This window comes from Bos javanicus, chromosome 14 (genome assembly GCF_032452875.1).
Source record: "Bos javanicus breed banteng chromosome 14, ARS-OSU_banteng_1.0, whole genome shotgun sequence".
Taxonomy (NCBI): domain Eukaryota; kingdom Metazoa; phylum Chordata; class Mammalia; order Artiodactyla; family Bovidae; genus Bos; species Bos javanicus.
In genome coordinates, this window is record NC_083881.1 from 64471827 (window position 1) to 64488763 (window position 16937).

Here is a 16937-nt window from a genome sequence, read left to right on the forward strand (position 1 = left end):
AGGGATACAGTAATAAAGGAGATCAAATATGTCTTCACAGAGTTTATGGTGCAGTGGGAGAAACATACAGATAGAGGTCCTATGAGCACACATAAGAATCATACCTAAGCCAGACTTCAGGAGTCAAGGAAGACTCAGTCCCTTAGGATAAATATTTAATAGAAGCTCAGCAAAGGGGAAGAGAAGATGAGGGTGGAGTACAGAGAAGTCATAGAGCACCCAAATCCTTTGAGAGAGTGCCTGGCATGTGTCAGAAACTGAGAGAATGTGAATTAAGAAGAAAATATATTAAAAGTTGAACATAGGACTTTAAAGAATGACTTCTTTGCAGGAGGCAGAGATATGGATAAAGAGGAATCAACACAGGAGCCTAAGAATGGAAATTGGCAGAGAATTTGGAGAAAGTGTTGAAGGCAGGGGAGAGTCAACCGTGTTAAAGCTGTGTAAGGAGTCAAGTAGGGTGAAGATTAAGGAGGGAAACTATTGAACTGGCAGTTACGTAGTTCTTTGAGGACTTGGGCATCAGTTTCATTGGCATGAGAACCAGATTGCAATTGATTGAGGAATGAGAGAAAAGGAAGGATGAAGTTTTGTAGGAAAGGGAAAGAGAGAAAGGGGGTGATATTTGTGGACAAAATAGGGAAAATATTTTAGAAGGGGAGAGATGCTTGGCTTGAACACCTTTGAAGCATTTGAAAAGAGATGATATCAATAGAAAGGTAGGTTAAGGGTGTAATTGGTGTTGCAGTGTTATGTGAAAGTGGAGTCAAGAGCACAAATGAGTAATTTAGCCTTGGAAAGAAGTCCATTGAAACATCAGAGGAAAGAGAAAGATTTTGAAGAAAGCTCTTGAGAGGAAAGTTGAGGACATTCATACCAGTGGTTTTCCCAGTTAAGTGGAAGATAAAGTCCACTGAACATGGAGAAGCATAAGGGTACAGTTGAGAGCTTTAAAGAGCATGGCAGAGTTGAGAAATAAACAAAATTCTGCCAAGCTCTGCAGTCACAGTTGAGGTTTTGTTGTTGCTTTTGTTTTTTAAAGTCTATTTATAATGGAACCAATTATCACAGATTTTATTGGGTTCTTGCGGATAGAATTGGAAAAATGAATAAATTATTAGGCTGACCCAGAATTGAGCCTTGGCAAAGCAGAAGATTGAGGTGGGAGAAATTGAGGGTATTTTAAGAGTGTGGGTGAAATGATGGCCAGTCTTTAGTTCCATCTACGTAAGAAAGTAGTGGTGGTGCACAATTTATTTAGAGGGCAAGAAGATGCTGCAGATTGTGCTAAAAGTAAAGGAAAGCTTGGTGAATAATGGTCAGAGAGGAAGCTGTGCTATTGATATAGTAAATGGTAAAGTGAAAAACTCAGCAGTGGCCACAGAACTGGAAAAGGTCAGTTTTCATTCCAATCCCAAAGAAGGACAGTGCCAAATAATGTTCAGACTACCATACAATTGCACTCATTTCACATGCTAGCAACGTTATGCTAAAAATCCTTCAAGCTAGGCTTCAGCAGTATGTAAACAGAGAACTTCCAGATGTACAAGCTGGGTTTTGAAAAGGCAAAGGAACCAGAGATCAAATTGCCAACATTCATTGGATTATGGAAAAAGCAAGGGAATTCCAGAAAAATATCTACTTCTGTTTCATGGACTATGCTAAAGCCTTTGACTGTGGATCACAACAGTCTGTGAAAAATTCTTAAAGAGGTGGAAGTACCAGACCACCTTACCTGTCTCCTGAGAAACCTGTATGTGGATCAAGAAGCAGCAGTTAGAACTGGACATGGAATAACTGACTGGGTCCAAATTGGGAAAGGAGTATGATAAGACTATATATTGTCACTCTGCTTATTTAACTTATATGCAGAGTACATCATGGGAAATGCTGGGCTGGATGAATCACAAGCTGGAATCAATAACAAATAACATCTTGTATTATTTGTTATTGTTGTTAAGTTGTGTCTGACTCATGTCTGATTCTTCTGCGACCCATGGACTGTAGCCTGCCCATGGACAGGTTCCTCTGTCCATGGGATTTTCCAGGCAGGAATACTGGAATGGGTTGTCATTTCCTTCTCCAGGGGATCTTCCCAACCCAGGGACTGAACCTGCAGCTCCTGCCATGTCTCCTGCCATGTCTCTGGCATTGCAGACAGATTCTTTACTGTTGAGCCACCGGGGAAGCCCTGGAATCAAGATTGCCAGGAGAAAAGAAATATCAACAACCTTAGATACGCAGGTGATACCACTCTAATGGAAGAAAGTGAAGAGGAACTAAAGAGTCTCTTGATGAAAGAGGAGAGTGAAAAAACTGGCTTGAAACATAACATTCAAAAAACTAAGGTCATGGCATCTAGTCCCATCACTTCATGGCAAATAGAAGGGGAAAAAGTGAAAGCAGTGACAGATTTTATTTCCTTGGGCTCCAAAATCACTGCAGACAGTGACTGCAGCCATGATATTAAAAGACACTTGCTCATTGTAAGGAAAGCGATGACAAACCTAGACAGCATATTAAAAAGCAGAGACATCACTTTGTCAACAAAGTCCATATAGTCAAAGCTATGGTTTTTCCCCTAGTCACATATGGATGTGAGTGCTGGTCCATAAAGAAGGCTGAGCACCTAAGAATTGATGATTTTGTTTTGTGTTGCTGGAGAAGACTCTTGAGAGTCCCTGGACAGAAAGGAGATCAAACCAGTCAATCCTAAAGAAATCAACCGTGAATATTCATTGGAAGGACTGAAACTGAAGCTGAAGCTCCAGTATTTTGGTCACCTGATGCAAAGAGCTGATTTATTGGAAAAGACCCTGATGCTGGGAAAGATTGAAGGCAAAAGGAGAAGAGGGTGGCAGAAGATAAGATAATTAGATAGCATCACTGACTCAATGGAAATGAATTTGAGTAAATTCTGGGAGATAGTGGAAGACAGAGGAGCCCAGCATCCATGGAGTAATGAAGAGTCGGACAGACATGACTTGGCAACTGAACAACAAGGAGAAGTGAAGGTCATTCTGAAGAAAATCATAAGGCAAAATTCCAGAAGGTATGATAGAGTATATAAACGGCATGTAGAGTCTCTTATAGGACTGTGGGTAGTAGTAGATCTTAAAAGACACTAGGAGTGAAGGCAAGACTGGGAATGGAAGGAAGTGATTTGGATGTCTTCCAGAAGCTGACAGCCACTTCTATCACTGTGACTGGAGTCACCATTTCAGCTGCTTTTGTACTTTATCCCCTTCACTGTTAATGCTTTTAAATCAAAGGGATCGCTCTGATGTCTATACAAAGAGTTTGGTATGTGGCATGTCAGTCTTCTTAAAATACAGTTTTGAATGTAGCTGACCCAGTGACAAAGAAGTTGCTTTATTTTGTCATTAGAAGATATTCCTGCGCCGATAATAAAAACTTTTTTTTCTTTTTTTGCTAAATAGGGAGTGATTTTATTTTATTTTAATATTTATTTATTTGGCTGCATCAGATCTTAGTTGTGACGCACAGGCATTTCTAGCCGTGGCGCTTGGGCTCCAAGGTGCCTGGGTCAGTAGATGCAGTGCACAGGCTTATCTGCCCCAGGGCATGTGGGATCTCAGTCCCCAAGTTCCCTGACCAGGGATGAACCCGTGTCTCCTGCACTGGAAGGTGGATTCTCAACCACTAGACCGCCCAGGGACGTCCCCAAGAACTGATTTTAACTTATGTAATTTGGGGAGTCAAGTTTACTTTCCTTTGGGTAAATCTGAAATTACTGAAACAAATTCTGGAGATATTTTTAATGTTGTTAATTTCATCAAGTTAGTCTTCGTTTCTTAACTTGCCTTAGTATGTGCTCAGTTGCTCAGTCCTGTCTAACTGTGATCCCATGGACACAGCCTGTCAGGCTCCTCTGTCCATAGAATTTCCCAGGCAAGAATACTGGAGTGGGTTGCCATTTCCTTCTCCAACCTTAGTATAGACATTATTTTAATTAGTACACTTTTTAAAACTTCTAATTTAGAAAAGTTTAAGAGTAGATTTCAATCTGATACAGTCTTAGCTTATTAAACAAGTTAGATTTAGGTCATTCTTCTAAACAATTCCCAAGGTTAGAAAAAAATTGTCGTGTATGTATGAAGAAATTTTCATTTTGAATATTTTAGAATCATTTGGAAGAGTATGGTTCACTTTGAACTATTAAATCCAGCAGGCTAGGAACCTATGTTTTAGGGAAGGGATTTTCCAGATTGCAAATTTAATTTATTATTTCTAACTAAATAGAATATCCAGAATGACTCTTAAGTATGCCCCTTCTCCTGTCTTTCACAACACTTAGGAAGAAAAAGATGTTCTCTGCTATGGTTCTGGTATCATCTTTTAATAACTTCCAAGAATTTTGAAGTCTATTGTCTTCTCATTTCCCCTCTCCTTAACCTCATTAATGTTATCTAAAGATCTTTTAAGTTCTCTTTATCTTCCTAGAAAATTTCAATACATGACTCATGAAATTTCTCCCTACTTTTTCTCTTTTCTCATTTTGAAGCTTTTTCAACATCCATACAAATAATCCTTATAATCTATATGCTAGAGTGTTCCCTTAACTTACCCAATATTAATGTCTTTTATCTCCATTTCTTCTAAGCTAACAATAGGGATTGCCATATACCAGAATTCAGGATAATTTGGAAGTACTCCAGCTTAAAATTTTTGAACTCTGAAATTTCCCTTTCAGATTGTAATTTCAGTTGAGACAACTATCTTCCATTCATTTATTTGGCAAGTATTATTGAATGCCTATTATATACTGAACTTTTTAGTCCTCCCTTTTAGCCATTTACAGTGCTTTTCCTTTATTTTTGCTTCTAGTTCTTTGATATCCTGCCTGCTTGTAATTGTATTACTACCCTGACTCTAACCTCATTTGCTTTTCTGCCTATAGCGAGCTTCATGGTTGGTCATTTCAATTGCACTTAATTCTGAACCTTCAATTCTGACTTCTTTTTCTTAGGCTCTGTTACTGTTTCCTCTGACCTTATTCATTATTATTATATTTTACAATCAATATGCATTGGTATTTCCCTAAATATTTGTGTTTTCTGCTGTTCTCTGTTCCATCCTGCTTTTGTCCAGGGCCTCCCTTTAATTAATTGATTGTATTTGTTTAGTGTGTGTCTGCTGGTGATGAATTCTGGTTTTGTTTACTGACTTATGACATCTTTATTTTCTTTTCATTTTAGAGGGGAACTTTTTCCTAGGTATAGAATTACAGGTTAGCAGTTATTTTCACTTGGCACTTTAAAGACTCTAGGCCAGAGTGTGTATCTGGCCCACCCCTGCTCTTAGGATGTTTTGAGAGCCTGTGGTGTTTACAGGGGCTTCCCCACTGGCAGGTCCTGAACTATAATCCCTGTCTTCTCAGCACTGAGAAACGTCCCCAAACTCTAATTACAGGTACTTATAAGGACTTCGGCTGCTGTACTTGTGAGATGGGCAGTCACTAGAGAGTTTGAATGGAGGAGTGATACACAAAAGAATTTCTCTGTTTGCTGTGGTCAGAAAAGACCATAAGGAAGCAAAGCAGAACCTGAGAGGACCAGTTAGGAGGCTATTGCAAAAAAGCAAGTAAGAGATGAAGGTGGCCTATAATTTTTTGTCTGGCTATTAAAATTTTTAACTTCCAAGCTGCCTTAAATTTTGATCTACTCAAACCATTTCATCCATATGATATTACCGTGATTTGTTTCTACAATTCATACCTAATAATGTCACTCCTCAGAGATTCCTCATTTTATATCTTCAGGTAAAAATTCAAAGTACCAAAAGATGACAGATCATATCCATGCTCTGGAGCTTATCTCCCTTTATAGCATCCTCTCTTATTCTACCTCTTTTTTTGTTGTAGTTCATTCACTAAGTCATGTCCAACTCTTTGCGACCCCATGGACCACAGCACACCAGGCTTCCCTGTCCTTCACTAACTCTCGCAGTTTGTTCAAACTCATGTCCACTGAGTCGGTGATGTCATCCAACCATGTCATCCTCTGTTGCCCGCTTCTCCTCCTCTTTCCTTTAGCCAGTTATCTACTTGAAGCCTAGATTCTCTCCATAGGTTATAAAACTTCCTCAGATCTCCATGCCTTGGGCCATATTTTTCTTCTTCTAGAATTATCCATCATCAACTCCCTTCTCTTGTCTGACTTACTCCAACTCATCATAAAGATTCATATTAAAGATTAAGGAAGAAGCTTTTTTTTTTTTTTTTGGAAGGGTTTCTGAACCTTTTCCTTCCCTATTCCAAGACAAAAATGATTAGTCTTTTCTGTGGAATCAGTACATTTATAGCATCTACTCTCTACCAAGAACAGTTTTAGGAGTTGGAGAATCACAGAAAACTAAGCTACAATATTTGTGCTCAAGGACCTTGTTCTAGAAGAGAAGACACATAAATATATAATTACATTGTAGTGTGATAGGTGTCCTAGTAGAAAGTATGATCTGAGAGAAGGATATGAGTGACGTGTTCCTAGAAGAGGATAAATCCATATCAGTTTTTAAAGAATAACTCAGAGTTTATCAAGCAGAAAAGGTGCATGGGTTAGGGCAAATATATAAGACTTAAAGAACAATATGTCCATCAGCACTGGACTCCAAATGGAGAGTGCAGCTCAGTTGGTGAGGCAGGTAGTCTGTTGGGTCTCTAGAGCTAGAACACTGATAGCCAGTTTTCAGCCCTGGTGTATTCTTGCCTCTTTTTTCCAAAAGGTATTTCAAACTACTTTGTAAAGTAAGCACAAATGTGTTAGAAATGTCATGAACATAGGGGAAAAGGAGATGCGTAACCCGAAATCAATCATAATAACACATAGTAGTAACCTGAGAAAAAAAATGGAGTATTCAAGTCATGTACTCTTACACAAGATCCACTGACTATTTGACTAGTTGCCAAAAAAGAAATAGGAAAAGAAAATGAAAAGCAAAGTCTTTGCTTTGTCTTCAGTAGTTTTACACGTCCTTTCAAGAAAGAAATTACTTGAGCTAGTTTGCCTTCTCTTACCTTTTGTAAAATGCCCTTGCTGAGGAATCCACTAACCATATGGTTTCTTCCAATATTCTCTCCTTTCTCCCCCTTCTCCCTTAGTATCTTTTTGCTACATACATTGCTCCTTCAGCCACTCTTGACATTGGACTTCAACAGGAAAAGAAAAGAGAAATTTATATGAAAATACAACCACCATTTGAAGACCTTTTTGATGCAGCAGAAGAATATATCCTCCTCCTCCTTCTTGAGCCTTGGACAAAGATGATAAAATCAGACCAAGTTGCTTACAGAAAGGTATCGTGGCACTGATCAGCTGTGTGTAAACCATTCAGGTTTACTGCAAAACTGATGATAGGCAACATTGTTAACTTGCAGGAGAGAAAAGCTGAAAAAGTTCTCACATGGGCCAGGAACTCAGAGTTAAGATTTGGGCAGACACAAATTTGGGGCAGGGAAAGTATTGATTCACTTAGTTTTTCCCCATTTCCCTGTTGTCTCCTAACAAAAGACGAAAATTGATGTCATTTTTAATTCTGTCTACAAATATGTCAGCAGAGAAAAATCTGAGTTTTGGATTCTTGTGAACCAGTAAAATGTGGCATGATAATATACTAGTTTTGTCATTTCTTGCCATTTCTCAGCAGCGGCTTTAAATAAATTTGATTAATGGAAGGAGCCTGTGTATTTTTATTCTGGATGAGTTACAGTAAATACTACACCCATGGAAAATGTAAACATTCCATATGTATTGTGGAAAACACATTCTGTGACTTAAAGCACTCTCAGATGTTCATCAGGTCAGACCGCTTGATTTGAGAAAAGTGCCAGCACACCTTTTTTCATTCCAAAAGAGCTGATTTTAAGTCTAGGTGCTTGAGTATTTTCACTATTCTTATTGATGTGTGGAAGATTAATTTGAATCACAAATGAAAGCCATTTGTGGGTATTTTTAATATTAAGTTACTGCATGTACCCTTACCTTATTGAATTATAACCAATATAACACGATGGCTTATTAAATTCATTGACCAAAATAATGAAAATTTCATTTCTGATTTCTTTTTGTCCTGAAAAATTAACATTCACATCCTTTCTACCACAGAAATGCATGTTTTACACTAGGAATATTGGGATATCATATGAAATTTTTGAAAACTTCTCTCCAGTCATGATTTAAATACAGTATATGGTATAGAGCAAAATGAATCTGAGATATGGTCCCACGATGACAAAAGTAATTTAGAATTATAGCTAACTTCCCTAACACCAAGAAGTTTCGGCATTAGCCGTGATTCTTATGAAATGCCTGGGACAAATTATATGCTCTTTTTTTAAAGGAAAAGTAAATTTCTCTTAATTCTACAAGCTTCTTAAATTCAGCCCAAAGGACCTCTGTAAAAGTTGGGCTGACTGGATTATGTGGACCCTTTCCCAAAAAGGATGAGCAAGGAGATTTAACCAAAATTAAATATTAAATACAGGAAGTTCTCCGTCAGCCAAACTGATTCTTGCCGGCAGTAGAGAAATGGAAAATGATCTTGTTCTCCTGACGGTGTAAAGCAGTGCAGCACACAGGCTGAAGGCTGGGTCCTGCTGTGAGGTTTAATTTCATGATTGAGTAGAGTCCCATCATTTTTTTCTTCTACTGTGGATTATTTGGTCCCCTAAAGCTAGCTGTGCCTATCTTCATGTCAAGTCGCTCAGTCATGTCTGCCTCTTAGCGACCCCATGGACTGCAGCCCACCAGGCTTCTCCGTCCATGAGATTTTCCAGGCAAGAGTACTGGAGTGGGCTGCCATTGCCTTCTCCAATCTTCATGACTATTATCCCATTATAATGAATAGAAGCTGGGAATGTGACCCACCCAATGTGTTTGCATTGTCTGTTATTTCACATGGGGTATCTAGAAAGGAGGAATGGTCTTTGGTGGCATTATATCATTACACAGAAGTGTATGCATCTTCTGTTTTATCATGTGCATTTGTAGTCTGACTTTGCTGTAACTAGTGTTTTTCACTATGTAGGTCTTCCTGCTTTTGCTTCCAAACTAACTTACTTTATTGGCAAGTGTATTTGTTTTTTAGCCCACTGTTATTGGCAAATTGTGCATTCTTTCCCCACTTTTTCATAATGCATATTCTTTTGATGTTACAAACTTTGTTATTGTTTTATTATAGGTGGAGCTGGTGGAAGAAACTCGACAGCTAGATTCCACATACTTGAGAAAGCTACAGGCTTTGCATAAAGAGACAGTTTTCAAGAAAGCTGAGGTAAGAAACTCTCTACTTAGAAAAACAAACATTTTAACCTGGAGAGGATTTTCACTGCATGTATTGGTGGTGTGTGGGAATAGGGATCATTGATTGAGGAGCTCATGTATGATAAAGTAGGGGGCAGGCAGTTCCATTTTCTGCTGCTGCTTTGCCTAACATGCTGCGTATGACAGGTATCACATTTTACTGACACGTTATTTAACAACAAAGCCAGAAAAAGAAAGCAGATGAAGTCGTGTAGGGAGCCAAGATACTCATTTGCCTTAGAGTCTTCAAGCCACGTTATATTCCTTTGGATGTTACTGGCTATTTTCTGTATGGCAGCAACTCTACTTGTTGTCAAGTTACAAAAAGAATTAACTTGAGTTTTCCAAACAGAAAAGGAAGTGTTATGTGACAGCAATAAGCAAAACAAGAAAGAAAAATATGGAAAGGCTTTAACGGAGTCAATAAAAAGATCATAGGATTGACTGTGATAGTCAGGTGTTGTTTTGATATATAAATTTACAAATTTGTGATTATCTAAGTAAGCCATGATAGATCCATAAGGCCGTAAGATTAAATGTGTGTATCTACATAAAAATGACAGTTTAGGTTCATATTTATTAACATGGAAAATGCCGAGGACATGTTATTATATAAATATGTGGGGAACAAACACTGGTCTGATGTAATCCTATTCATATAAAATTATACATGCATTTCTACTTGTATACATATATGCAAAGAGAGCTATTTGGAAAAATGTTCATCAAAATGTTAAAGATAGTTAGCTCTGAGTGACAAGATTTCAGATGATTTTTTTACTTTCTACTTTCTACTTATCTGAAATCTTTATTCTTTTAAACTTTTACACAGACAGTAAAGTTATTTTTTAGGTATATTCATGATTTTGCCTTATACATATAGAAATTCTTTATTTGAAATTCCACTAATTAATATCTGGAAAGGATACATAAAAATTCATGAAGATAGTATATTATAAAGTTATATCTTAAAATTTTTTTAACATATTATTCATAATACGTCTACCTATTAAAATTTTTTAAATATAGGAGTTTATCTCATGGTCTGATGTTTTTCAAAAACAAGTAGGAAAGTGAATTAATTATTCAGCAAGTTACATAGGAAGGATTTCTAAAGAATAAGCCTCGCTAGCTTTTTGCCATGAAGGGCTTATAAACTGTTCATGAAGCATCAGAGGTCTTAAAAATAACTTACAATTGACTGTTCTATGAGGGTGATTACATCTAAAGTATCTTATATTACTCTATAACTTAAAAAATTTTATAGGTAAAATAATGTTTTATATTCATGATCTATTATTAAGGAAAAGAACCAAGTTACAAAACCACACATAGTTGTATAGTACTATTTCCATATTTAATAAATTATGTTATGTGTAAAAAAAGACCAAATGGATACACATAGAAATGTGGTGGTTATCTCTGGATGGTGGTACTATGTATGCGGTTCGTTTTCTTTTTATTACAAAAGACATACTACTTCTATACCAACAAAAATAGTAAGATTAATATTTTATAAGCAAGTGTTTACTAAATGTTTACTAATGTTCCTGAAAAGAAGGGAATAGAATGGAAAGGACCAGAACAGAATTTGATGTGTTAGAATCACATTCTAGATTCTTTACCCAGTTCTACCATTGAATTGATAAATGCCATTGGCCTGATAATTAATTTTTATTTGTTTAACTTTGGAAAGTAATTTGTTGTATTTAAGAGATTTTTATGAAAAGTATTATTTCACTAGGACACTACTTCTGAAATTGGAACTGGTATTTCACCACTTCCTCATGTCTCTAAAAACACAGAATACTGGAATATGGTTCCTGAAGAATATAGGCATTTTAATTTTAATGAACTGCTTAACAACAAACTGGAGTTTGAACATTTCCGTCAGTTTCTTGAGGCTCATTCTTCAAGGTGAGAAACATAACCATTTTAAAATTTCTCGATTAAAACAATTTTCTAAGCTACTTATTTTTTTTTTTTTTTTTATTTTTATTTTTTTTTTATTCTTCCAATTTTATTTTATTTTTAAACTTTACATAATTGCATTAGTTTTGCCAAATATCAAAATGAATCCTCCACAGGTATACATGTGTTCCCCATCCCGAACCCTCCTCCCTCCTCCCTCCCCATACCATTCCTCTGGGCCGTCCCAGTGCACCAGCCCCAAGCATCCAGCATCATGCATCGAACCTGGACTGGTAACTCGTTTCCTACATGATATTTTACATGTTTCATTGCCATTCTCCCACATCTTCCCACCCTCTCCCTCTCCCACAGAGTCCATAAGACTGTTCTATACACCAGTGTCTCTTTTGCTGTCTCGTACACCGGGTTATTGTTACCGTCTTTCTAAATTCCATATATATGCGTTAGTATACTGTATTTATGTTTTTCCTTCTGGCTTACTTCACTCTGTATAATAGGCTCCAGTTTCATCCACCTCATTAGAACTGATTCAAATGTATTCTTTTTAATGGCTGAGTAATACTCCATTGTGTATATGTACCACAGCTTTCTTATCCATTCATCTGCTGATGGACATCTAGGTTGCTTCCACGTCTTGGCTATTATAAACAGTGCTGCGATGAACATTGGGGTACACGTGTCTCTTTCCCTTCTGGTTTCCTCAGTGTGTATGCCCAGCAGTGGGGTTGCTGGATCATAAGGCAGTTCTATTTCCAGTTTTTTAAGGAATCTCCACACTGTTCTCCATAGTGGCTGTACTAGTTTGCATTCCCACCAACAGTGTAAGAGGGTTCTAAGCTACTTATTTTTTAAGCTGCTTGTTTTGATTCAACATATGATAAAAATGATCTGATGCTTGGTTTTACCCATTTCTGTAAAAATTAATTAGCATAGTTATCTGAAACGTATATGGTTAACTTTTTGTTGGGAATTGCATTTTGATAATAGCAGCCTCCAGAATGTTATTTTGAGTGGTCAAACAATATTTGTTGATACTTTTAGCACTGGCTAAATTAAAACACCAGTATATTTCATTTTTCCCTATTTTGACTTTTCTTTCTTTTGTGTTTTTCTAGACAAGTGCTCTGATTACTAGTTCTGAGAAGCTTCTCTTTTGTATTTCACTGAGCTATTAAAATTACTGTGCTGCTTTGTGGCTTTTGTTAGTTAATACACAAATGAAGCATTGTAGTTCTGCATAGAATCTTGGTACCTTATGACACATTTATCTAATATAAAGTGAAGTATTCATCGTATTTTTCTCTAATAATTTTCTCCCAAGTTAGGAAAAACTGGCTAGACCTGGGAGCCAAATTTCACATACATAGTTTCCCTTTTTTGTGATGATAATTATTCTAAATTTAACATGTTGCCAAATAGACATGCAATAGGTGGGAATTTTTCCATCTTTGAAATTGATAATACTAGTCCATCATTAATGGAAGAACTCTGAGACCCTACCAGTATGGTGGTAGGTTCTTTCCTGATCCCAGTATTCCTTGTATTCATATATATATTTAGCCAGGATGGGACACAGTATTGTACTCATTAGTTCCATGGTCTAATCAGTTGTGTTAAACTACTCAACACAGCACTTTCTAAGTTCTGTCAGATCAATTACTTGTTTGGTGTTTAACAGAATTGAAAGAAAGAAATAAGATGGGCTGTACTTTGTTTTCATTTTAGCATGGACCTTATGTGCTGGACAGACATTGAACAGTTCCGAAGAATAACTTACAGAGATCGAAAGCAAAGGGAGGCAAAATCTATATATATAAAAAACAAATACCTCAATAAAAAGTATTTCTTTGGGCCCAACAGTCCAGCTTCTGTGTATCAACAGGACCAGGTATTAACATGGAAGCGTATTTTCTACATTTTAAGTATGAAAACTAGTAATTTATTTCTTTTTGCTAACAACCTGAAAGTCATCTTTTTTCTTTTGCTTTTATGACTTACCAGTTAGATACTTCTGATATCTTTTTTTATGTATTCATAATAATCTACAAATGTCTGCAATGTGGGAGATACTTTAAAACTAAAGTATTATATATTATTAAAACTTTGTTATTTATTAAGGTGATTTATTGAATAAAATTAACTATCATTCATCTACTCATCCATTCATTCAGCAAATATGGGTGCCTGTGAAATGCCAGACACTGTCCTAGGTGCCAGGACAAATGGCAAACAAGGTGAACAAAGTCCTTGCATCTTTCAGTGGGAGAAAAACGGCCACTATTAGCTGTTAAGCCTCATCTCTACCTCTTTTCTGTTCTTCTCTTAACTGATATTGCTCAAAACGTAATCAATCTTTGAAAAATCCTGTTTGCCATTGAATTGTCCTCCAAAACTATTTATGTTGACCAGGAACATAGATTTTCCATTTTGTTGAGCCAAAATCATAAGGCCTTAATCACAACTTATTAATAAGTGTACAAATGTAATGGGATTCAGCAATGGGTTTGAGTGTTCATGTAATTGATACATGAGATATGGCTTAATTTTAATGACTTTGAAATATAAAATTAAGTGTTATAATTTATTTAACTTGAAGTTTGCTAGTACTAGAAGTTTGCTAGATCAAATGTATAGCATTTGATTTCTTTATTTTCATAGTTTAAAACAATGCAAACCATATGCATTGTTCATAATTAATTAAGATCCTGCCTTCCCAGGGATCCAACCCAGGTCTCCCATATTGCAGGCAGATTCTTTACCAGCTGAGCCACCAGGAAAGCCCAAGAATACTGGAGTGGGTAGCCTATCCCTTCTCCAGCGGATCTTCCTGACCCAGGAATAACCCAGGGTCTCCTGCATTGCAGGTGGATTCTTTACCAACTGAGCTATCAGGGAAGCCCTATATCATAATGGCATCAGTTCAGTTCAGTTGCTCAGTTGTGTCTGACTCTTTGTGATGCCATGGACTATAGTACTCCAGGCTTCCCTGTCTATCACCAACTCCCGAAGTTTACTCAAACTCATGTCCATTGAGTCGGAGATGGTATCCAAAAATCTCATCCACTGTCATCCCCTTTTCCTCACGCCTTCAATGTTTCCCAGCATCAGGGTCTTTTCCCATGAGTCAGTTCTTCACATAAGGTGGCCAAAATATTGGAATTTCAGCTTCAGCATCAGTCCTTCCAATGAATATTCAGGACTGATTTCCTTTAGGATTGACTGGTTGGATCTCCTTGCAGTCCAAGAGACTCTCAAGAGTCTTCTCCAACACCACAATTAAAAGCATCAGTTCTTCGGCGCTCAGCTTTTTGTTATAGTCCAACTCTTACATCTGTACATGACTACTGGAAAAACCATAGCTTCGACTAGACGGACCTTTGTTGGCAAAGTAATGTCTCTGCTTTTTAATATGATGTCTAGATTGGTCATAACTTTTCTTCCAAGTAGCAATCGTCTTTTTATTTCATGGTTGCAGTCACCATCTGCAGTGATTTTGGAGCCCCCAAAAATAAAGTCAGCCACTGTTTCCACTGTTTCCCCATCTATTTGCCATGAAGTGATGGGACCAGATGCCATGATCTTCGTTTTCTGAATGTTGAGCTTTAAGCCAACTTTTTCACTCTCCTCTTTCACTTTCATCAAGAGGCTTTTTAGTTCCTCTTCACTTTCTGCCATAAGGGTGGTGTCATCTGCATATCTGAGGTTATTGATATTTCTTCTGGCAGTCTTGATTCCAGCTTGTGCTTCATCCAGCCCAGGGTTTCTCATGATGTATTCTGCATATAAGTTAAATAAGCAGGGTGATGATATACAGGCTTGATGTACTCCTTTCCCACTTTGGAACCAGTCTGTTATTCCATGTCCAGTTCTAACTGTTGCTTCTTGACCTGCATACAGATTTCTCAAGAGGCAGGTCAGGTGGTCTGGGATTCCCATCTCTTTCAGAATTTTCCACAGTTTTTTGTGATCCACACAGTCAAAGGAGTCCAAAATGCAGTACTTGGATGCAATCTCAAAAACCACAGAATGATCTCTATTCGTTTCCAAGGCAAACCATTCAATATCACAGTAATCCAAGTCTATGCCCCAACCAGTAATGCTGAAAAAGCTGAAGTTGAATGGTTCTATGAAGACCTACAAGATCTTCTAGAACTAACACCCAAAAAAGATGTTCTTTTCATTATAGGGGACTGGAATGCAAAAGTAGGAAGTTAATACCTGTCGTAACAGGCAAATTTGGCCTTGGAGTACAGAATGAAGCAGGGAAAAGGCTAATAGAATTTTGCCAAGAGAACACACTGGTCATAGCAAACACCCTTTTCCAACAACACAAGAGAAGACTCTACACATGGACAGCACCAGATGGTCAATACTGAAGTCAGATTGATTATATTCTTTGCAGCCAAAGACGGAGAAGCTCTATATAGTCAGCAAAAACAAGACTGGGAACTGACTGTGGCTCAGATGATGAACTCCTTATTTCCAAATTCAGACTTAAATTGAAGAAGGTAGGGAAAACCACTGGACCATTCAGGTATGACCTAAATCAAATTCCTTACAGTAGAAGTGAGAAATAGATTCAAAGGATTAGATCTGTTAGACAGAGTGCCTAAAGAACTATGGACAGAGGTTTGTAACACTGTACAGGAGGCAGGGATCAAGATCATTCCCAAGAAAAAAAATGCCATAAAGCAAAATGGTTGTCTGAGGAGGCGTTACAAATAGCTGTGAGAAGAAGAGAAGCAAAAAGTAAAGGAGAAAAGGAAAGATATACCCATTTGAATGCAGAGTTCCAAAGAATAGCAAAGAGAGATAAGAAAGCCTTCCTCAGTGATCAATGCAAAGAAATAGAGGAAAACAATAGAATGGGAAAGACTAGAGATCTCTTCAAGAAAATTAGAGATACCAAGGGAATATTTCATGCAAAAATGTGCACAATAAAGGACAGAAATGGTATGGACCTAACAGAAGCAGAAGATATTAAGAAGAGATGGCAAGAATACACAGAAGAACTGTACAAAAAAGATCTTCATGACCCAGATAATCATGATGCTGTGATCACTCATCTAGAACCAGACATCCTGGAATGTGAAGTCAAGTGGGCCTTAGAAAGCATCACTACGAACAAAGCTAGTGGAGATGATGGAATTCCATTGAACTATTTCAAATCCTGAAAGATGATGCTGTGAAAGTGCTGCACTCAATATGCCAGCAAATTTGGAAACCTCAGCAGTGGCCACAGGACTGGAAAAGGTCAGTTTTCATTCCAATCCCAAAGAAAGGCAATGCCAAAGAGTGCTCAAACTACTGCCCAGTTCCACTCATCTCACACGCTAGTAAAGTAATGCTCGAAATTCTCCAAGCCAGGCTTCCGCAATATGTGAACCGTGAACTTCCAGATGTTCAAGCTGGATTTAGAAAAGGCTGAGGAACCAGAGATCAAATTGCCAACATCCGTTGGATCACAGAAAAAGCAAGAGAGTTCCAGAAAAACATCTACTTCTGGCTTTATTGACTATGCCAAAGCCTTTGACTGTGTGGATCACAACCCTAATGGCATACATTTGTTAAGGGAAAAAAAAAATGAATCTCAGATTAATTCAGTAAATTAAAGAAAAATTCAGAGGTATTCACAAGTAGGGCATACCAAGTTTAAAATCTAGATCTTTGAGGGGAAAATAAACA

The 16937-nt window shown here is 37.3% G+C and overlaps 1 protein-coding gene and 1 long non-coding RNA gene across 4 annotated transcripts in view; one reads left to right on the top strand and one right to left on the bottom strand.

Annotated features, from left to right (window-relative positions):
- The window catches only part of RGS22 (regulator of G protein signaling 22), a 141450-nt gene that overhangs the window by 86121 nt on the left and 38392 nt on the right, over positions 1-16937 (top strand). For all 3 annotated transcript variants that reach the window (XM_061438351.1, XM_061438353.1, XM_061438352.1), the window contains 4 exons: positions 7121-7315; positions 9199-9291; positions 11065-11237; positions 12978-13140. In XM_061438351.1, the coding sequence (XP_061294335.1) occupies positions 7121-7315; positions 9199-9291; positions 11065-11237; positions 12978-13140 (624 nt within the window). The remainder of the gene's footprint in view (positions 1-7120; positions 7316-9198; positions 9292-11064; positions 11238-12977; positions 13141-16937) is intronic.
- LOC133260161 (uncharacterized) overlaps positions 1-16937 on the bottom strand; it is a 111943-nt gene that overhangs the window by 65845 nt on the left and 29161 nt on the right. The gene's annotated exons all lie outside the window — the stretch shown is intronic.